This window comes from Hibiscus syriacus, unplaced genomic scaffold (genome assembly GCF_006381635.1).
Source record: "Hibiscus syriacus cultivar Baekdansim isolate YM2019G1 unplaced genomic scaffold, ASM638163v2 tig00003041_pilon, whole genome shotgun sequence".
Taxonomy (NCBI): Eukaryota; Viridiplantae; Streptophyta; class Magnoliopsida; order Malvales; family Malvaceae; genus Hibiscus; species Hibiscus syriacus.
The window spans coordinates 8,103,762-8,122,396 of NW_024061960.1; the positions used below are offsets into that span (position 1 = coordinate 8,103,762).

The 18,635-nt window shown below is 30.9% G+C and overlaps 1 protein-coding gene across 2 annotated transcripts; it reads right to left on the bottom strand.

Annotated features, from left to right (window-relative positions):
• Positions 1-516: 516 nt before the first annotated feature.
• LOC120171196 (homeobox protein knotted-1-like 6) lies at positions 517-7,515 on the bottom strand. 2 transcript variants are annotated; one of them, XM_039178956.1, is made up of 5 exons: positions 7,125-7,515; positions 6,550-6,669; positions 6,314-6,440; positions 838-1,076; positions 517-733 (listed from the first exon to the last, which is right to left on the bottom strand). In XM_039178956.1, exons 1-5 carry the CDS (start codon positions 7,416-7,418, stop codon positions 575-577), a joined length of 939 nt encoding a protein of 312 aa, XP_039034887.1. In that variant the 5' UTR covers positions 7,419-7,515; the 3' UTR covers positions 517-574. The 2 variants fall into 2 exon arrangements, with proteins under 2 accessions (XP_039034887.1, XP_039034882.1); XM_039178951.1 differs by having other exon boundaries at positions 519-733; positions 6,305-6,440; positions 7,125-7,507.
• Positions 7,516-18,635: the final 11,120 nt, after the last annotated feature.

Consider the following 18,635-nt stretch of genomic DNA (forward strand, 5'->3'; position numbering starts at 1 on the left):
CTTGAAATATGGATATAACATCGATCAAATAAATTCATTTTTTTAATTTATTTAAAGTAAGTATAATTAGTATTTGTTTTAAAGATTCTTAACCGTTTGATAATGAGAGTACCTTTGGAATTTCTAGTGCTCAAACTTAATTATTGAGGTAATTTGATTCATACAAATTAATTCATTTTTATAATCTCAAAACCATATTTACGTAAAATAATAAATGACTTTTGAAAACCCCAAAACCATGTTTACCTAAATTAACCAAGAACATTAATAAATGGCATTGCTCAGTTGTCATATAATCTATCTCCTCAGATTTTATATCAAGTTATCCCATATATAATATATATTTGATTTAACCATTGATCCTCATCTATTGATCGATTATAAGAGATAACTTTGATTATAGTGTCTACTTTAAATTTATTAAAAAAACAAGGATAGATGTAATCCAAATATTCAAAGTATTTCAAATGCATGCGCGGAGAACGTGAAATTCTGTGTGAAGTCCACGATACATGGCATATGTTAAACCAGAATTAAGTAATGATGTGGGATATACGTTTGAGTTGGCAATGCCTCAGTCGTCGGTAAAGAATTGTCCCGACAGGTTATCCATAACCGCGAATTGCATGCTCTCCGATGGTTTCCAGTGCCGCTTTCTTTGATTTATAAACCAGTTATTTATTTGTTTCTGGTCTAGTCCCGTCGATTCAGCCAATGCTATCTTGTCAGCTTCCTGAATGATTCCACCAGCCAAAATATGAAACTTCTGCCCGTATATTAGAAATATAACATGTACAGATGTACTCCACTAGCATAAGGAAATTGGGATGAAATTACCGTTGGATATGGCCATTTGTAGTGAACATTCCACCATTCCAGCAACATTTGTCGTGCTTCTCTTGGTAGTTTCCCTTTCTTCTTCTTCTTCGAGAACTCCAACTTCAAGCTACTTATATGACTGCCGAATCTCCGAAGCAGCCTATCTTTCAGACCTTGCTCTTCCCTTCTTGCCTTCCCTTCTACCACTTCTACTTCTCCACCACCAACATCTTCATCCGATGATTCTCCACCTTCATCTGCCCCTCACAACATAACACACAAACACATACATAAAAGTTCAATCACTTTGGAAAGATTACATACATATACATGTGCATAAATGTATGGAAAGATTACATTGCCACGATAATGTTTTCATTCCAAGCTAGGAATAGGATTCCATGGACCGAGTAACACAATCATTTTACAAGCGGATATGATCTTTCACGAGTTATATTTTCTACACTTTAAGATTGAAGCGGATATATAATTTCTGTGGTTTCAATGGAGCTAAAGCAGCCAGCTTAAACTATATGGCTAAACATTATACGTCTTATTAGCTTTCAGGTACCCTAAAAATAAGTTGTTAAAGTTTATTCAAAATATGCAATGTATTTTCAATAAAAAATTGTGACGATCGTATAGCTAAAAGAGCTGAGGGTGCAGACTGAGAGCACTGCAAAAAATACAGACATTACACAGTGAACAACATGGAGACCCAAAACGCAGAGACGTGACGATTCGGGCAAAGGACAAACAATATGACTGTCTGGTTAGGTTCATTGTCAGTCTCAATGGGAGACCCGAGTTAACATGACAGTACGGCCATCATATCACATAATACATTTGCCAGAAAAGTCAAGGAAATAGAACGATATGGAAACAAAGGATACCTTTTTTTCAGAAGGCTAAAACTACCCCCCCCCCCCCCGGCGAAAGCTCGGTCCCCCAATTATTAAGTGGTGTAGATATAATGCCCAGCAGATCCTCCCACTAATCTGACCCTAGCTCGGGTATAGTCCTCAAATATGGAGGGTCTTCACATTTCCAATTTTCTCTCATCAATTTTTTTTTAAAAATACATTTTTAACACCCTTTTGAGATTAATAATTGAAAATATTTTCATTTGATGAATTATTTGAGTGTTTAAGCAGAAGTATGGAAGCGGTGTGGGTGAGGAAAAATGTCTTGACAAAATAAAGAACGAATGGGGCGCTAAAGGTGGAGCCCAGGTTTCTCAGATATCATGCAGACACGTGTGTTGCACGTTAATAAATGCAGTGAAAGAGACTACCAGAGAGGTAGACCCACCAAGGAAACAACAATATCCATTGGATATGACATGCACCAAGCAAGAGCCAGCAGAGAGGAAGATAAGAAAAAGAAATGATTCTACAAATTGAATGAATCATTTTCTTTTTCAAATGAAAAAAACTGATGGGTTCTCAGCGAAACCCACGGGAGTTCATGTGAAAACTCCGACCACTTGAATTAAATCAGAGGCTTTTTCCCATACCTAAAAAAAAGGTTCTATTAGTAGTAAACTTTGCTTTGGGTTGGACCCCTTATATCAGCTGCAGATGAAGTGACCAGTTACGTACTTTGAGGATACCCCCTACGAAGCTCTTTCTTTTGTGGGACAACTATACCTTAATAGCCATTGGACATTCATCACTTGAAGCACAGACAATGATATTTCTTGTTACTATCAACCATGTGCTTTGCTAATCTCAACTTACTATTCCTAGAATAAATAAATTATATATAAACATGTAAAGAAGCTTTCATTTACTAATCTCATCATTCTCTTTGATGAATCAACTCATCATCCCTCTAACTAAACATATTTTGTGTGCACAAGTCACTTGATTTAATCATGTAACATAAAGAACAAAAAAGCAAGTAAAAATAGCTTACTGAGTCATGACAACTTCAAAACTATCAAAAAAACACCTAAAAAGGATTATATTGCTAAAAAGATGTTAAGCTCGATCCAATTAAAACCTAGTTAATCACGATATTGACAATATAAATAATGAAATGGCAGAAATATTAACATAAACACCTAAAAAAGGATCATATTGCAAAAAGATGTTAGCTTGATCAACTCAATAGGAAGAAAGCTTTTCATAATAGTCTTCCTTCCCTACACATCTCCACTTTTCTTTGGATTATTCTACATGAAAAGGAACCACAAAAGCTAAATCTACCATATGTCGGATAATTGCAGCAATATATATATATGTGTGTGTGCGTGCGTGCTAATGTTAATTTGGATAAAACCTATAGCTGTCCTTAAGTGGAAGATGATTCTATAAAAAAGGGGAGATGTCACAAACAACATATAATTTCAAATAGGCAGATAACATATCATACACCTAGAGAGCAGCCATGGCAGTTATTCATTTAAACACAAACCAAACATGTGAATTTATACGAATAAAATCTTCAAATCGATCCCTATTGAAGACAACATTATAATGGTTACATGTGTAACGAATCTTAGTTCTTTATATATATATATTTTTCTCTTTTTCGACCAGAGGACGGGTAAGTTAATACAATTCTGGCATAAAATAACGTGCACAACCGACCAAAGCAGAAGAAAGATAAAAGCAAATGAAGTGATTAAAGAGAATGATGATAGCATCATCAAAAAGGTAAATTGTACTTTGAAACAATTAACAATTATAGTTGCCAACCATCCACAACCAGAGAATGCAGTGATTTACAACCTTTTTGACAATGCCATCACTCTTTCAAAGTATGTATATAATATCTAAGGCTGCTATACACATGCTAATGGCACAAGCCAACACCCGTCCCCCGTACAAATGGAAAACATCAGCAGCTTTTTTCATAATGGATTCCTAAGATTTCTAACCCCAACTCAATAAAGAAAGAATTTGTTGAAGCAAAAGCAGTATCAATAACTAAGATTTTGTTCAAGCCTATCCAGTTTCCAGCATAGTGACAAAAAAGCAACCTCAATTGACAGTAAAATAATAGATATGGAAGAAACAAAAGATGGTTGTAAGTCTTAAACCTCAGTTCTAGTCCTTTATGGAAAGTCACCATGATCTACACTCACATGATCTCGGAAAACTCTTGTGCAAATCAATGTTTAACTTATATATTTTCAGAACTCAGCTATCCAAAACAACTTTCAATAAGATATAGATGTTGAAAATATATATATTACTTTAGCAGCATATAAGCCAGTCCTAAAGTAGAAAATTCTTAAAATTCTACACTTTCCACTATTCATATGCATGACAACTAATGCTCTATTGGAACTTGGTACGCATTCAAAAGACCAGACTGCACATCATTACAGACCATTATCATTCCACTAAAATAAGGCAAAACATCTTATTTTAAAGAACTGGATAAAAAACATGCAAGACACGGAATATGAATAATAAGCTTTATTCAATGTCATTACATTCCCACACGTGTGCAACTCAAATATGATAATCAAAGGCAACATATAATGACCTTCGTAAGTTTGAAACTTTGTAATAAGATGAAGAATATGCAATCAGATAACTTGTTAAACTACTAAGACACTGCTGCATGAAAAACCTATTTCTTACTTGATGCAGTGTACAAAATTTTAACTTGCTCTTTCTTGCTTTTAATCAATATTTGTTTTCTTGTTTATCCTTCTTAAATTTGGGTGTAAATACGAACTTTTTAACCAAAAATAATTAGTTTATTTCCCAAAACTCAACAATCTATAATCAATCCTACCATAAAATCATGATTAACAATACCATAGCACTCTATACATTACTGCACGTCTATGTTACACCAACTCCTAAAACACTTCTCGGAAACTTGACTGGCCACACAGGTACGTCAATAGGGTCTTAAAAGTAAACGTTTAAATTGTCAATAAACATGGCTTACTCGTATTCGTCGTTCTATCCTCAGTCCCCGCAACAACGATGCCGCTTCTGAAGTTAATATTATATTAACAAAAAATAACAAGAGAATATAAAACTCAATCATCAACATATCCAATAGAAAAGTTTTATATATTGACTTGCATGATGGGTTTGATTGACTTGCATGTAACCTTATAATGAAAAGGATTGTGTTGATAACAGAGAACACCAGGACCACAGTACGGTATAAGATTTCAAAACACAATAAAATACATTAACCAAGTGATCTTCAAAATCAATCCTTGTGCTTATACAGATTAGCTTTTTTATTCGGCCAACAAAGTTGGGGAAATAAGTGTAGTAGCACATTTTTAAGTATGACCTTTTGGATAACTAGATTGCTATCATCAAATTTCAACAAGGCTAGCTCATTAGTAGTGAATTTTGTGGACTCAAGTTCTCAACCAAACCAGACATGCATTTTCAAAAGGAATATGTAATTGTAATTAGTAGGCAAGTGGAGAGAAACGCTCGTTGGACCAAATCATCATATTACTTCAGATCAAAACAGATTACTTTGAGAACAAAAAATAAAACAAGGTTAATCCGGACAATATACTTCCAAACTGGAGAGAGAGAAAAAGAGTCTTTAGTCTAAACGTTCAATCAACTCAAAACAAAAGGGCCTTTGTACTCTATAAGTAGGTATTTCCATCATCAAAGGCATTGCATAAAAAAAAAAGAACAGTTGATAAGACATCATCATGTTCGGACCATCAAGCAAAGCAAATAGATACTATTACGCATGGCACACTAAACCCTGAAACGTCATTTCAGAATCTCTCAGAAACACAAAAGGTGTTTACATTTCAGGCTTCGTTTCTCTATGACTCGGCAAAAATGATGAAACAAGACCAAAAAATAAAAAGATTATCAGCAAGCAAAAATGAACCCCCCACCCCACCCCGGATCATCCATAGTATCATTCGTTTAGGACAATACAGATCAAAATGGAAGAAACATGAAGTCATCGTCACCATAACATTATTGGAAAACAAAAGAATTCAGATTATAAACACAAATTGGAAGGTTTAGAAAGGAATGGTGGAGAGTAAACCAAGGAAGGACACGGGTCTATTTCATCTCTAGGGTTTTCCGTTGTTTGTTAGTGGTTAGTATTATTATTTGACATACTCGAAACTTTGGATTTATTCTATTGAGTTACTGTTTGTGGCCTCCATTAGTGGGTTCTTTTTCAGAAAATGATAGATGAGATCTATGATTTATGACTAGGTAAGGAATGGTTATCGCTCTTTCCATGCCTCATATGTTTATCATATGCACCGGAAACCTACAAAACTCCCGAGTTTCGCCTGCTATAGTTGCAGAGATGATTTCGTTGGGAAATTCATATAGATTGATTTTTAGCTTGTTTAGGCGTTTTGGGGTGAAAATTTCTTCGTTAAGTGGAGCAGATACTGCAGGTATGGAAAGACGCAGATTTTGGAAAGAGCACAGAAACCAAGAACCCAGAAAAAAATAAACAAAGAATATAAAGGAATTTATATATATTTCAGAAAGAGAGGTGGACTGACCAGAAGGACCTCTAATAGAAGAACCGGTGCAGAGATTTCGAAGCTGTATTTCAATCTTGTTTAGAAAGGTGGTTGCTTCATCAAATGGCCTTGAGAGATCAGATTTAAATTTCAGTAACATATCGCAGTAAGTTTCCTGGAGAAAAAACACACGCACAGAAAGGAAATACAGCGAAATTCATTATATGTATAATGAAAATAGAAAGAATAAAAAGACAGCAAAAGAGAAAAAAAAACGGTAATACCATGAACTCGTCGAGCTCAGGGTCGGCTCCAAAGCAGGTTGGCCCGATATCCCGCCTGTTAACGTCGTTCTCCCTCAGAATTTCATCTAGTATACTCGATATCTCCGGTGGCGCCCCGACCTAGAGTACAAAACAAATACACAAACAACTGAACCTACTTTTCAAGAAAATTACAACAAACAGTTTACATGTGCTTTACTGAAATCCATCATATATTTTCCATAAAATCATGGGAATTGATGGAGGAAGAAAAAGGGTTTGGAGCCTGGAAACGAAAGGGTACGAAGTATAGTAAAATAAAGAGCTTTAAGTTCCAAAACCAGTAATATTTCGAGCTAAAAGCCTTTTGCGTCAAACTTTGAGAAAACCAAAGTAAACCCTCATTTATGGCGGAAAATTGAAACTCAACTAACTAACAAAAGCAACTGCAGTGAAAGCTTTCTCCTTCATTTTTCTTATTTTTATAAAACTTATGTTGAAGTGTTCCTGCACATATCATCTACGCAGTTATGTAACATCATAAATATAAAAGACAAAGGGCTTCGAATTCGGTGTGTTTATATATTTCTTTTCACCTTCTGGCAATCAATATAAGCTTGAAGCAAGCGCGGGAAGGAAGGGTGGGAAGCGACTTTGGCTTTGACGACACATGAGATGTCTTCTTCTCGTCGAATTTCAGGGGTGATGGAAGTAGCTTCCGATATGGCAGAGGCGGCGGAGATTAACTCGTCGGATCCAAACATCGGAACCCGAACCGACGAGCAAAGCCAAGCATGGTAGTCTGACGGGAGGATCATGTTTTCCGGTGACATCAACGCCTTGTCAGCGTACTCTCCCGCGGTGGCGTTGTAACTGTACATTCCGTCCATCAAAACAAGACTCCTTCAACTTAACAAAACCAAGAAAGAAAAAGAAAGAAAGAAGCTTGGGAATATTAATGATTAACGGGATAAGATAAGTAAACAGGTCTCTCTTTTTTTAAGGGGCTTTTCAAAGTAGACAGGTTTTTGTATAACAAAGAAGAAATAACATGAATTTCTGGGATTTTGGGCAACAATAATAATTAGTAGTAGCTAATTTGTTTTTCAATTTCGAATATACAAAACGACAGATTGGATTTGCAGGAATTAGAAATGGTAGTGGTGTTGGAGAGTGTATACTATTAAACAAAAAATCAAAAGAAAGCTCGTCTTCCATTTTTCTTTTTCTTTTTTCTGATTTTCTTGTTTTATTTTTTATTTAATTGTTGACAGCACTTCAATATAAAAAAATGTTCAAATTATATATACATAGGTGTTTAATTTTTTTTGGGTCAATCTAGAAGTTTAAAATTACCAACGTAATCATTTTTAATATTTCAATAGTAATGATGATTAAATTTTTTTTTGTTAATTGACACATCATATTTTGATAATTTTAAAAAATTTATTTACAATAATAAATTTTAAATTATAATTAAAAAACTTAATTATTTTCCTCAAATCTTAACAAATCTCAAATTTTTTTATTTTTTCAAAACTCCATAACAACGTCGGTTGTCACCCTTTGTCGTCATCGTTGTCGTTGACTGAACCTACTCTTGACTGCGTCTCCACCCGACGAACTCAAATCACGATTTCAACCCAACGAACGGTAAGGGAAAAATCACGACATTTGCATGACCCACGGGACCATACGATGCAGGGTGACGACAGTAAAAAAGAGAGATTACAATGGCGGCGTTGGCGGATAGGGGAGATGATAAGGCTAGGGTAAGTGATTTTAGAGTTGATTTTACGAATTTAAGACTTTTTTTGTAATTTTAGAATTTTTTTTTAATTTTTATATATAATAATGTTTTATTTGAAAAAAATCAAAATTACCAGAACATTAAACATGTCACTTGATAAAAAAAAATTAACATTATTATGTTCGATGCACTTAAAATAGTAACGTTTGTAACGTTAAGCACTTTGATTAATCGAACAATGTTTAAGCAACTAAATAGAAAAAAAATGATATAGTCTAAGTATATTTTTATATATATTAAGTTTGTAGAAAACGAGGTATTACGAATATGTAGTATTTCTAATTTAATAGTTGATTGTTGGTTTTTTAGATAAAATGTATATTATGTTCCTCCCCGATGCAGTAGATGAAAACATTACAAGTCAAATTAAGCAAAGAAATCAGCAAGTGTTTTTCGCTTATGATAATGGTAAATGATTTTATTTTATAACATGTATTTTTATATTATATTATGTTATATTCTTTTCTTTTTTCTCTTGAAATTAAACTTGATATCGTTTCTCTAGATTTAGATAATGTTTATTTAATTATTCTGTTAATTTATTATTGTTTTAGATCATAATTGAATATTAATATATGTTCATAATTATAGAAGATGAATCGTGATTAATATGATAATATCAGTTTGTCAACGATATATCATTGTTATATAAATTTCCATGTTAGTGTTGATGATGTTTATCATTCATTATTTGTATCTATTATTTGTCGGAATTAATTTTGGTTGAATTTTTTACTTTTTAATTGTATGCTTTTTTTATTAAATGAATATTTTATGCATTTTGATAGTTTTAATGAAAATGTTTTATTCACGTGATTAGTTTTCTCCTTTTTTTAATTTTTTCTTAGATTTAATATATATTTTTAATAAAACTAATTGTTATTATTAATTTAAAAAATAGTATTATCAATGGCGGATCTATAAATATTTTTAAAGTTAATATATATATATATATATATATATATATTAATAATAAAAATATTTCGTATGAGATAGACACAAATAAAAGTTTAGGATAAACATAAATAATAAAATAAATAATTAATATAAAGAAATTTAGAATCCAAGATATACACGTACCCACTCTAAAATACGAATACGTCTGCCCCGCTTATTCCATGCATTTTATAGGTAAAGAAACCATACCATTTGCTAAACATGGAGAATATTTCTTTTTAAATAATCACTATTATTTTATTGATTAATTAATTAATTTGAATAGAGAATTATAAAGTCTTATTTATGGAGTAATTTTTATTCTATTTATAAAGTTAGAATTAAACAAAAATATTTCAATAGATCAATAATAATTGATTTGAAGAATATTTATTAAATAATAATATAAGTATTAGGAAATTATAATAATATAAAATTAAGTAATCAAATTATTATATTATTTTAAAGACAAATTTATTGATATAAAAAGCAAAACTAATTGATTCAGCTAAACGTTAAGACCCAAAAAGACTCTTCACAATGAAAAAACAGAGAGTTAATCAAGGTTTATTGATATCAATTAATAAATTTGCTTAATCATATTCCTTTATATGTGCAGGAACCTCATACTTCAAGAGATAATAATAAATTCCTTAATTATTGATGTCGCTTGATTAGTGCATTAACATCAATTAAAATTATATTATGAATTTAAAATATAATTTGTATATGTTTAATTTAATAAAAACAATAATTTAAATCCAAATATAAATAAAATGAATTCTCACTCTCTATAAAAGTACACATTTAAAAAAATCAATTGTTCAATACATATTTTATATATATTATAACAACAAAATCAATTAATTCTAAAATTTTAAAATATAACAAAATGACACGTGTTGACTTTATAATCATACTTATAGAATTAAAATAAAATTGATTAATATCATTTAAATTTCTATAAAACTAGGTTGTGAAGATTATTCAGTTATTATTTTTCTTAAGGTATAATATAAAAAATAACCCTCAATATTTATTAAAATGGTCATTTTAATATATATTTTTTGCATCATTTTGGCCACAACGTTTCACTTTGGGACAAAAAACTCCATCTATACATGAAAATTATTAGTTAACAAACGACTAATGCTCCAAAATATAAGCCTTTTTTAACCTAAGGGTCTGTTTGTTTCTTGTAAAACATTTTTTGAAAAAAGTTTCCAGTGTTTGGTTGGAGGAAAACATATTGGTCAATGTAAAATATTTTTTTTTGTCAACAAAATTTCATTTGCATTTTATGGAAAATGACTTACTGTTTGATTTTTAATAAATTATTTTTTGAATTTTTCAATTTAAAGCATAAATACTCAAAATAATATTATTTTATGTATTTAATATTAATATAATATTTTAGTATCATTTTAATAAAATATTAATTATTAACATATTTAAATTATATTTATTAATAATTTAATAATATAAAATAATACTATTATTGTTAAAATAATATACTCAATTATATTATAATAATATATGATACTATTATATTCTTATTTTAATAATATATAACAAATTATTAATACAACTTATATTATTTATTAATTTCTTAAAATAATATTATTGAATTATTAATAGTGAATAATATTATTTATTTATATAATATTAATAGAATAGTCTAATAATATTTTAATAAAAATCCTTAAAATATATTTATTAATAATTTTAAAAATATAATATAATATTTTTATTTTAATAGATATTTAATATAATTTATAATATTTTTTAATATAATATACTACTCTTAATATTTTTATTTATAAAATTATAGAAAAATATTTTAATAATAATATTGGTATAAAAAGTATTAAATAAATTATTCTAATATTTTTTAAAATAATATTAAATTTTTATAATAAATATTATTATTTATTTTATTTCATATTTGTAATAAATAATTTCTAGAAAATTTATCAACTAGTGAAAAATGGTTTACACAACATATTTCAAACACTGTAAAACATTTTCCAGAAAATGTAATTCATTTTACGGAAAATATTTTTCAGAAAATGTGAGTGTTCTGTCAAATGTTAGGGTTTTTTTATCCTAAAATGAAACGTGTGAGGGAAATGCTCCAAAAAAAATATAATATGAGGCAAAATTACCATTTTGGTATACGTTGTGAGCTAATTTTGGGATTATACATTTTCTTAAAATCATATATAATATTATGTTGTAGTTCTATTTTAATTATCCGTTGTTAAAAGATTAATGTTGATGCTTATGTAATATTTTTTTAATATTATTATAACATTATCTTATAATAACACGTCAACATTACTTTTAAAAATTAATGATAGACGACAAAAATAGAAATAAAATGTAAGGTTATGCGTGATATTAAAAAAATAATAGTTAATTGATTGAAACAAGAATCAAGTAATAATTGGTCAATAAGTCAATACCAATAATTAATAAAAAAACTCAACAAGAGAATGGGAGTTGTCTGTATCCCGACAGAAAACAAAAATTGGGACAGAAGTGAAGATTAGGAACATAATTTTGTTTGGCAACTAAGATTTGGAACATAAAAAACATTTGTGTGTTTTACCTTGAAGAAATAGCAAAATAAAACAAAATTTTTTTTACTTTTAGTATAAAACCAAAAAACTTAGTGGATAAATATGACAGAATGATTGAGTAAATGATGTGGGAATTTTTTTTAATATAATCCATTCTGATGATTATTTTTTCATCTAGGATGAATTGTATAATATCAATTTAAATATGTTAGGTGTTTCATGCGTCTTCAAATTAAATATGAAAACTCAATGTCGTCTTCAGACAAATGAAGAAAACTCCACGACTGTATAGCGTCTTCGGCCAAATGAAAAAAATCTCAGAAGCACACGATGTTTTTAGACCAATAAAAAATCCTAATTCAAAAAAAATCTGATAGATACATTATATAAGAAAATAATTTTTTCCATAATTTTATATGGGCGAGGAAGCCGGATAAATATGAATAGGTAATGTAGTCTAGTGTGAATGCTATGATATATAAATTGATAACTACGATAAAGTTGAGCATTGAAATTTAAAAAAAACTGCTAATTTTACCCCCTCCCCCAACAAAGTAGGCTACTAGGATGTTCTAACTTTTAAATTTTATATAATGTATTATTCGAAAAACTTTTTATTAAATTAAATATTCAATTTTGTTGGTAAAGAAATGGAAGTTGAAGGGCATAAATTGGCGAAGGCAATGTACGGACCCGGGATATAGGGAGAAAAAGTACATTATTTTTCTTCTTCTGTCTATAGTTTTAATTTCTTTCTTCTCTATGCCTTGTTTTTCCCTAACCCCAGACGACAAGTCTTTGATATTTGTTTACGTGTAAATATGGCATCGAATCTCTCAACAATGCCTCAAACCTCCAAGACATATCCCACTCGAAACAACACAACCGGTTTCATGTGTTTTTGTTTTTGGTTTGGGCCGAAACTGAGTGGACCGGATGACCTGAAAACCAGAAGAAAGAGGAAGAATAGGGTAGAAATCTATTCAAGTAAGCACCAACACAATAAACAACCTTAAATAATGTCTAAGAACAATCGTTAGCAAAAATAGAAAGAGGAATTATTCGTTGTTTGGCAACTAAGAAAAAGAGAATGTGGGTGGAAATATTCCAAGGTTTGTACAAATACTTAAATGGTGGCCGACATGATTTCTGGTTGTCTGATCCGATCCACAACCTACATCTACAGCATATTCATTGATTAATCGTCCCAACCCACTCCAACTATGTCAGATCTCCGAATTTGGACTGTTATCCCAAGCTTGGTCATTTGTTTCTTTTGATGGGTTGAACTGGGTCGGGCTATGATTTAATTCATGTAAATGACTCAAAAATTACATTTTTTATGAAAATAGATTCGCCAATTTTATTAAAAATATTTAAAATTATAATAAAGTTTTTATATTAAATATACAATTATAATACTTTTATAATTATTAACATAATAAAATAGTCATTCAATATCATATAAGAATTATACAATGAAAAAGTTAAAACCCATCTAAAATACTCAAACTAAAACAGATACGAACAAATTTAAGTGCATCGATAAATGAACCACAACAGGTGATTAAACCACTGAAAGATCACTATCAACTGCAAATCAAAACAGACAATCGTGAAAAAACTATCTACGGACATAAATCACGTATCCAGGATTAATCTGAAGGGCTAAAACAGAGAATATCAACATAATAACAAAAAAGTGACATCTTGATAGTGAATGTGACATCGAATCCAACCATGAAAAATTAAATGAGTAAAAAAAATTAAATGACCGAAAACGTGTTATGAAGGTAGGGAAAATATACCATAAAATCAGGAAAAATATATCATAAAGTAAGAATTATTAGAAACTAAAGGAACAAAAAAAAAATAAACATGTGATATAATAAAGTAAATAAAAAACATAAAATACATACTGTTGATGATCAGTACCGAAGTTGATGTCACCGACTATCATATAAAATGAAAATCAAAAGGAAAACAACAACTTCTAGGATTAGAGAGAAAAAAAAAAAAAAAAAAGAAACGGCTAGGATAAAACTTTAACTAAAACTACATGCTTTGAGTTGGGATTTTATGTTACATAATGGTGGGTGTCGAATCCAACAAATAATAATAATTGCTTTTAGAAATATAAATTTGTAGTAGCGATAAGCAAGGTATAATTTAGAGAAATCAATATCAAACAAATATCCAACTAAAGGTATAATTTCATAATTGGTTCAAAGAATTGATCATAGATGCAATGATAAAATTTTCTACCTTTTACTAAATTGGTTATGGTTATTGAGAAGCTCTAACAACCTATCTCTCCTTAGTTTCTTGATAATCAAGAGGAGCTCTTTGATTATTTCCCTTGTTAATGAACAACCCTAGACAAACTCTTAAGATTTAATCTATCAACAACATTAACCACTAGAGGGACCACCAATTCTAGCCAACGAATACACAAGCTCGATTCATTTAGACTAGGTTATATACCTTCATAACATAATCAAAATCAACTATGTTACTTTACCACTAATATTAGAACGTTTAAACAATTACGGATTTAAAGTTCTAAATGGTAATTTGTCAACTTGATAATTGAACAACAGACCCTTTGCACAATCAATCAAAACAATAATTCTTAATAAAAACAAAAGATATATAAATAGAAAGAAGTAAAAGAACAATGAAAATTATTTAGATCTCACAATCCTTGAAGAACCAAAACTTCAATTATCCTCCTGTTGGAAAAAAAAGTATTTAGCCACTCATAATTGAAAGAACAAAAATAAAAACTTAAAGAAAACTTAATGAAAAACTAATGCCCCAGCTCCCCTTTTATAAGTATTTTCCTACTCTAGATAAGGAAGTTTCCCTTAAAGAAAATACCACAAAAATAGGATTTTTAAATGCCCTCATCCTTTTCTAAAGATAAGAATAATTCAAAAGAGTCTTCCAGCCGTCATTAAACTCATTTTCCCTTGTAAATTCGTAACCCTAATTTAGAGTTGTATAGACTGATAAAGCGCGCCCACGCCTTAACTGAAGACTTCTTTTGCGATAGCTCAGGATGAATAAGTCGTGCCCACGCCTTATGTGAAAACCTCTTCTGGTCTTGCCAACTTCTTGAATTCCGATTTTTCCTCATTAATTTGGGGATTTTGTGAAGATAATGCTAATCATTAGATTTTGAACTTGTTTAATCCAAAACTTCAACCTAATCCACAAAATACGAAATATAATCAAAATCCATGATTTAAGCAATTTTAGTTATTCAAATATGAGGAAAATATCATATAATATATGTCTAATATGCATATTATCAAATTCCCCCACACTTAAACCAATGCTTGTCCTCAAGCATACAATAGTTCAAATTCATAACTCTTCTCAACATCAATTCTTCTTCTTCATTTTTTTTCTCATCATTCCACACTGAAAATTGTCATGCCTTAAAGACTCAAATCTAGACATAAGTAAGGAATGAACAATTCGTAGAAGAAACTCTCATAAACCAACACATATGAATAATCACCCCATCAATCTTTTTGAAATCAAAATGCAGTGGGATTTAATACCCTCACATTGGATTCACTCAATACGCTCGAAGTGTTTAAGGGTGTCAACAAACTCTCAAGCCAAAACATAGAAAGATTTTTACCATAGGCTTGCTAACCTATCACATCCCCACCACTAATCAATGAATTGAATGCATAAAAACCTCAAGGTATTAAACAAGGTATAATGGGGCTTAGGTGAGGTTTGGTAGGAAATGAATTTGAGTTGTTTTATTAAATGAGTCATACAAACTTATCCACATGGAACTCAATCTTAAATGTTCTCTTCAAGCCACATAACATTTTTTTATTACACAATCTCTCTTTCTTCTTTTCCTTTGCACAATTTTGCTTCTTTTTTTTCTTTAATGAAAGAAATTGCAACTCGAATCAATATATTCCAACATCTTCCGATCTTCTCAAGATAATTTGAATTCTCATGTGAAGAAGCTCATACAATCCTCCAATTCAAGGTTTAAAAAGAGGGGAAAATAATAAAAAGGATGTAATATTGGCTTGTACCACGGTTAATTTCAAACAAAAAGGCTCAGGCTCAAAATTGGCTTTCTAAGGATGATAATTAGGGTAGGCTCTTTACAAAAGCTAAAAGTTGTTTCACCTAAATGCCCTTATCGTTCTTGATGCATCCAATTCTAAAATGTGGTCTTCGACATGTATAACAAAGCAAGTTCTAGAAAAATCAACTATGTATGGCAATCACTCAATCAAGAAATGGAGCATGCTGAAAATGAGTGCTCATTGGCCCAAAAACTCGCAAAAAGGGTAAACATGTATCAAATGCCACACATTTTTCATTCAATCAGTCATCAAGAGTAATCAACCAGTGTGTAGCAAATGAGAATTCAACTACTCAAGCTAATCCCCTATTATGCTTCAACTTAATTCAACAATTCAAAACAATCCAAATCATGTAAGGACAAACATCGATCGAATCTGGAATTCGAAGAGAAAAATTATAAAAAAGAACTAAAACATACTTTTTTTAGAGAAAAAATTGAAGTAAAATTATGTTCAAAGCAAAACCATGTATAAAATACTCTCCCCCACACTTAATCCATACATTGTCCTCAATGTATCAAAATAGATGCTAAAAAACCATGAAAGAATAAGAGTAGAAAACTCCCCTGAAAATGTTGAGCATCAACCACGATATCTGTCGCGAGCTGGGGGGTGAAGGTGTTGTTCGTTGGCTGGGTTGGTTCTCGGACTGAGCAGAGGCGTGGGTCAGGTGGAATAGAGATGACGGCTGGTGACACGTATTCCTCTGAAGGAGCACAGAAAATAAAGAAAAGATAAGGCACATTTATATTTAAAAAGTTTATTTGAATCTTGTTTCCTGAACCATAATTGGTGTTGAGTTTAGACGTGGGCACGTCTTATACAAAAACATCTTCTGGATAGTGAGAGACTTTAGGAATAATTCTGCTTTTGTAAGGCATTCCCACGGGTTACAAAAATTCATCTTCTGACTTAAAGAGGAAAACAAGATTAATTGTACTCCAAAAATTAAGGGAAAAATAAAATAAAATAAAAAGAATGAAAATAGAAATTGAAAAAAAAGAAAAATTGGGTTACCTCCCAAGAGCGCATTTCTTTAACATTCTTGGCTAGACGTTGTAGTTTCTCAATCATCCTAAGTTGGGTACTCTAAAATGGTTTGACCAGCAGTATGCACCAAAGAACCTTCATAAAAATATTTCAAACGATGATCATTGACCTTAAATATTTGACATGTATCCAAACTTTGTGTTTCAACAATAGAGATTTTTTTTCTCTACCCAATAGCTTCTTAGTACTCTCTAAGTATTCGAATCAACTTTTCTTCTTCCAAGCGAGAGAGTTTATTAGGAATGATCACCATAATAGTTTCCTCTTCTCCTAAATATACATGCTTCAGATGATTTGGTAAAGGCTTCGTTTCCAATTTTGGTGCCTGTACAAGAGAAGGAAGAAGCTTGGTGTGAGAAAGAGGTGACTCAATATAAAATACATCATACCTCATGGGTTTGAGTGATTCTAGTTCTTGGATTGTATCTTGTAAATCAAGATCCAACACAGACTTTTTCATGATTCCCTTCAATCCTTTAGAAGTGAAATTCATGTTGAGCGTATCTTTCAACTTATCATCTTCATTTTGATCAAAAGTTTCCTGTGCTAGAGGGTCAATAACATCCATGACAAAAATAGATGACACATTACTAGGACATTTCATAGTGTCATAAATATTGAATTTAATAATTTCACCATCAAATTCCATGGTAAGTGTACAATCATCTACATCAATTTTTGTCCTAGCTGTTTTTAAAAATGGACTTCCTAACAAAATTGATGTTGATTTAGAAGAATCATCTTCTTGTATATCAAGCACATAAAAATCTGCAGGAAAAACCAATTCATTAACTTGCACCAAAACATACTCTAAAACTCCCTCAGGATATACATTAGATCTATCAGCAAGTTGAAGAATCACTCATGTTTCTTTCAAATGACTAACATTCAGAGATGAATAAATAAAAACATGGATGATATTTATTAAGGCTCCTAGATCTAACATTGCTTTCCCAATCCTAACATTACCGAGTTTACAATGAATAGTAAACATACCTGGATCTTTGTACTTAGGGGGTAGTTTTTTCTGGAGGACAGCTGAAACATTCTCCCCCATACTTACCTTTTCATTACCCTTAAGCTTTCTCTTGTTGGTGCGCAATTCTTTAAGAACTTTAGCATATCGAAGTACTTGTTTAATTGCATCAAGTAAAGGAATATTTACCTCGATCTTGCGAAATGTCTAAAATTTCTTTCTCTTCTGCTTCTTTGTTGGACTTAGCGAATCTAGAGGGAAAATGAGGATTTATGACAAATTCCTTCGATTTTTCGCTTTTGAGTCCTTTAGGTTGGTCTTTCTGAGTTTGAGGAGCAACAACTTTCTTTTCAGTTTCTTCTTCTAAGGCTCTCCCATGTACCAATAGACTAGGTTCCTTCAACTCCTTTCCACTTCTCAATGTGATTGCACTAACATTTTGCTTTGAATTAACAATGGTTTGTGAAGGTTACTTACCTTGGGATTCTAACCGACTCACGGAGGATGCCAATGGACTCATTTGATTCTCCAAATTTTGTGTTCTTGTTCTTGTCTCTTGTTGAAATTGTTGTGTATTAGTTGTAAGTGATTTGACAATTTCTTCTAGAGACATACCTGACTTTGAA

Coding starts and splice junctions, on each gene's coding strand:
- LOC120171196 (XM_039178951.1), bottom strand. CDS start 7,418: ATGGACGGAATGTACAGTTACAACGCCACCGCGGGAGAGTACGCTGAC. Junction 6,670..7,124: donor CTTATATTGATTGCCAGAAG/GTGAAAAGAAAT, acceptor TTTGTACTCTAG/GTCGGGGCGCCACCGGAGAT. Junction 1,077..6,304: donor TTCTATTAGAGGTCCTTCTG/GTCAGTCCACCT, acceptor TGTGAGGGGCAG/ATGAAGGTGGAGAATCATCG.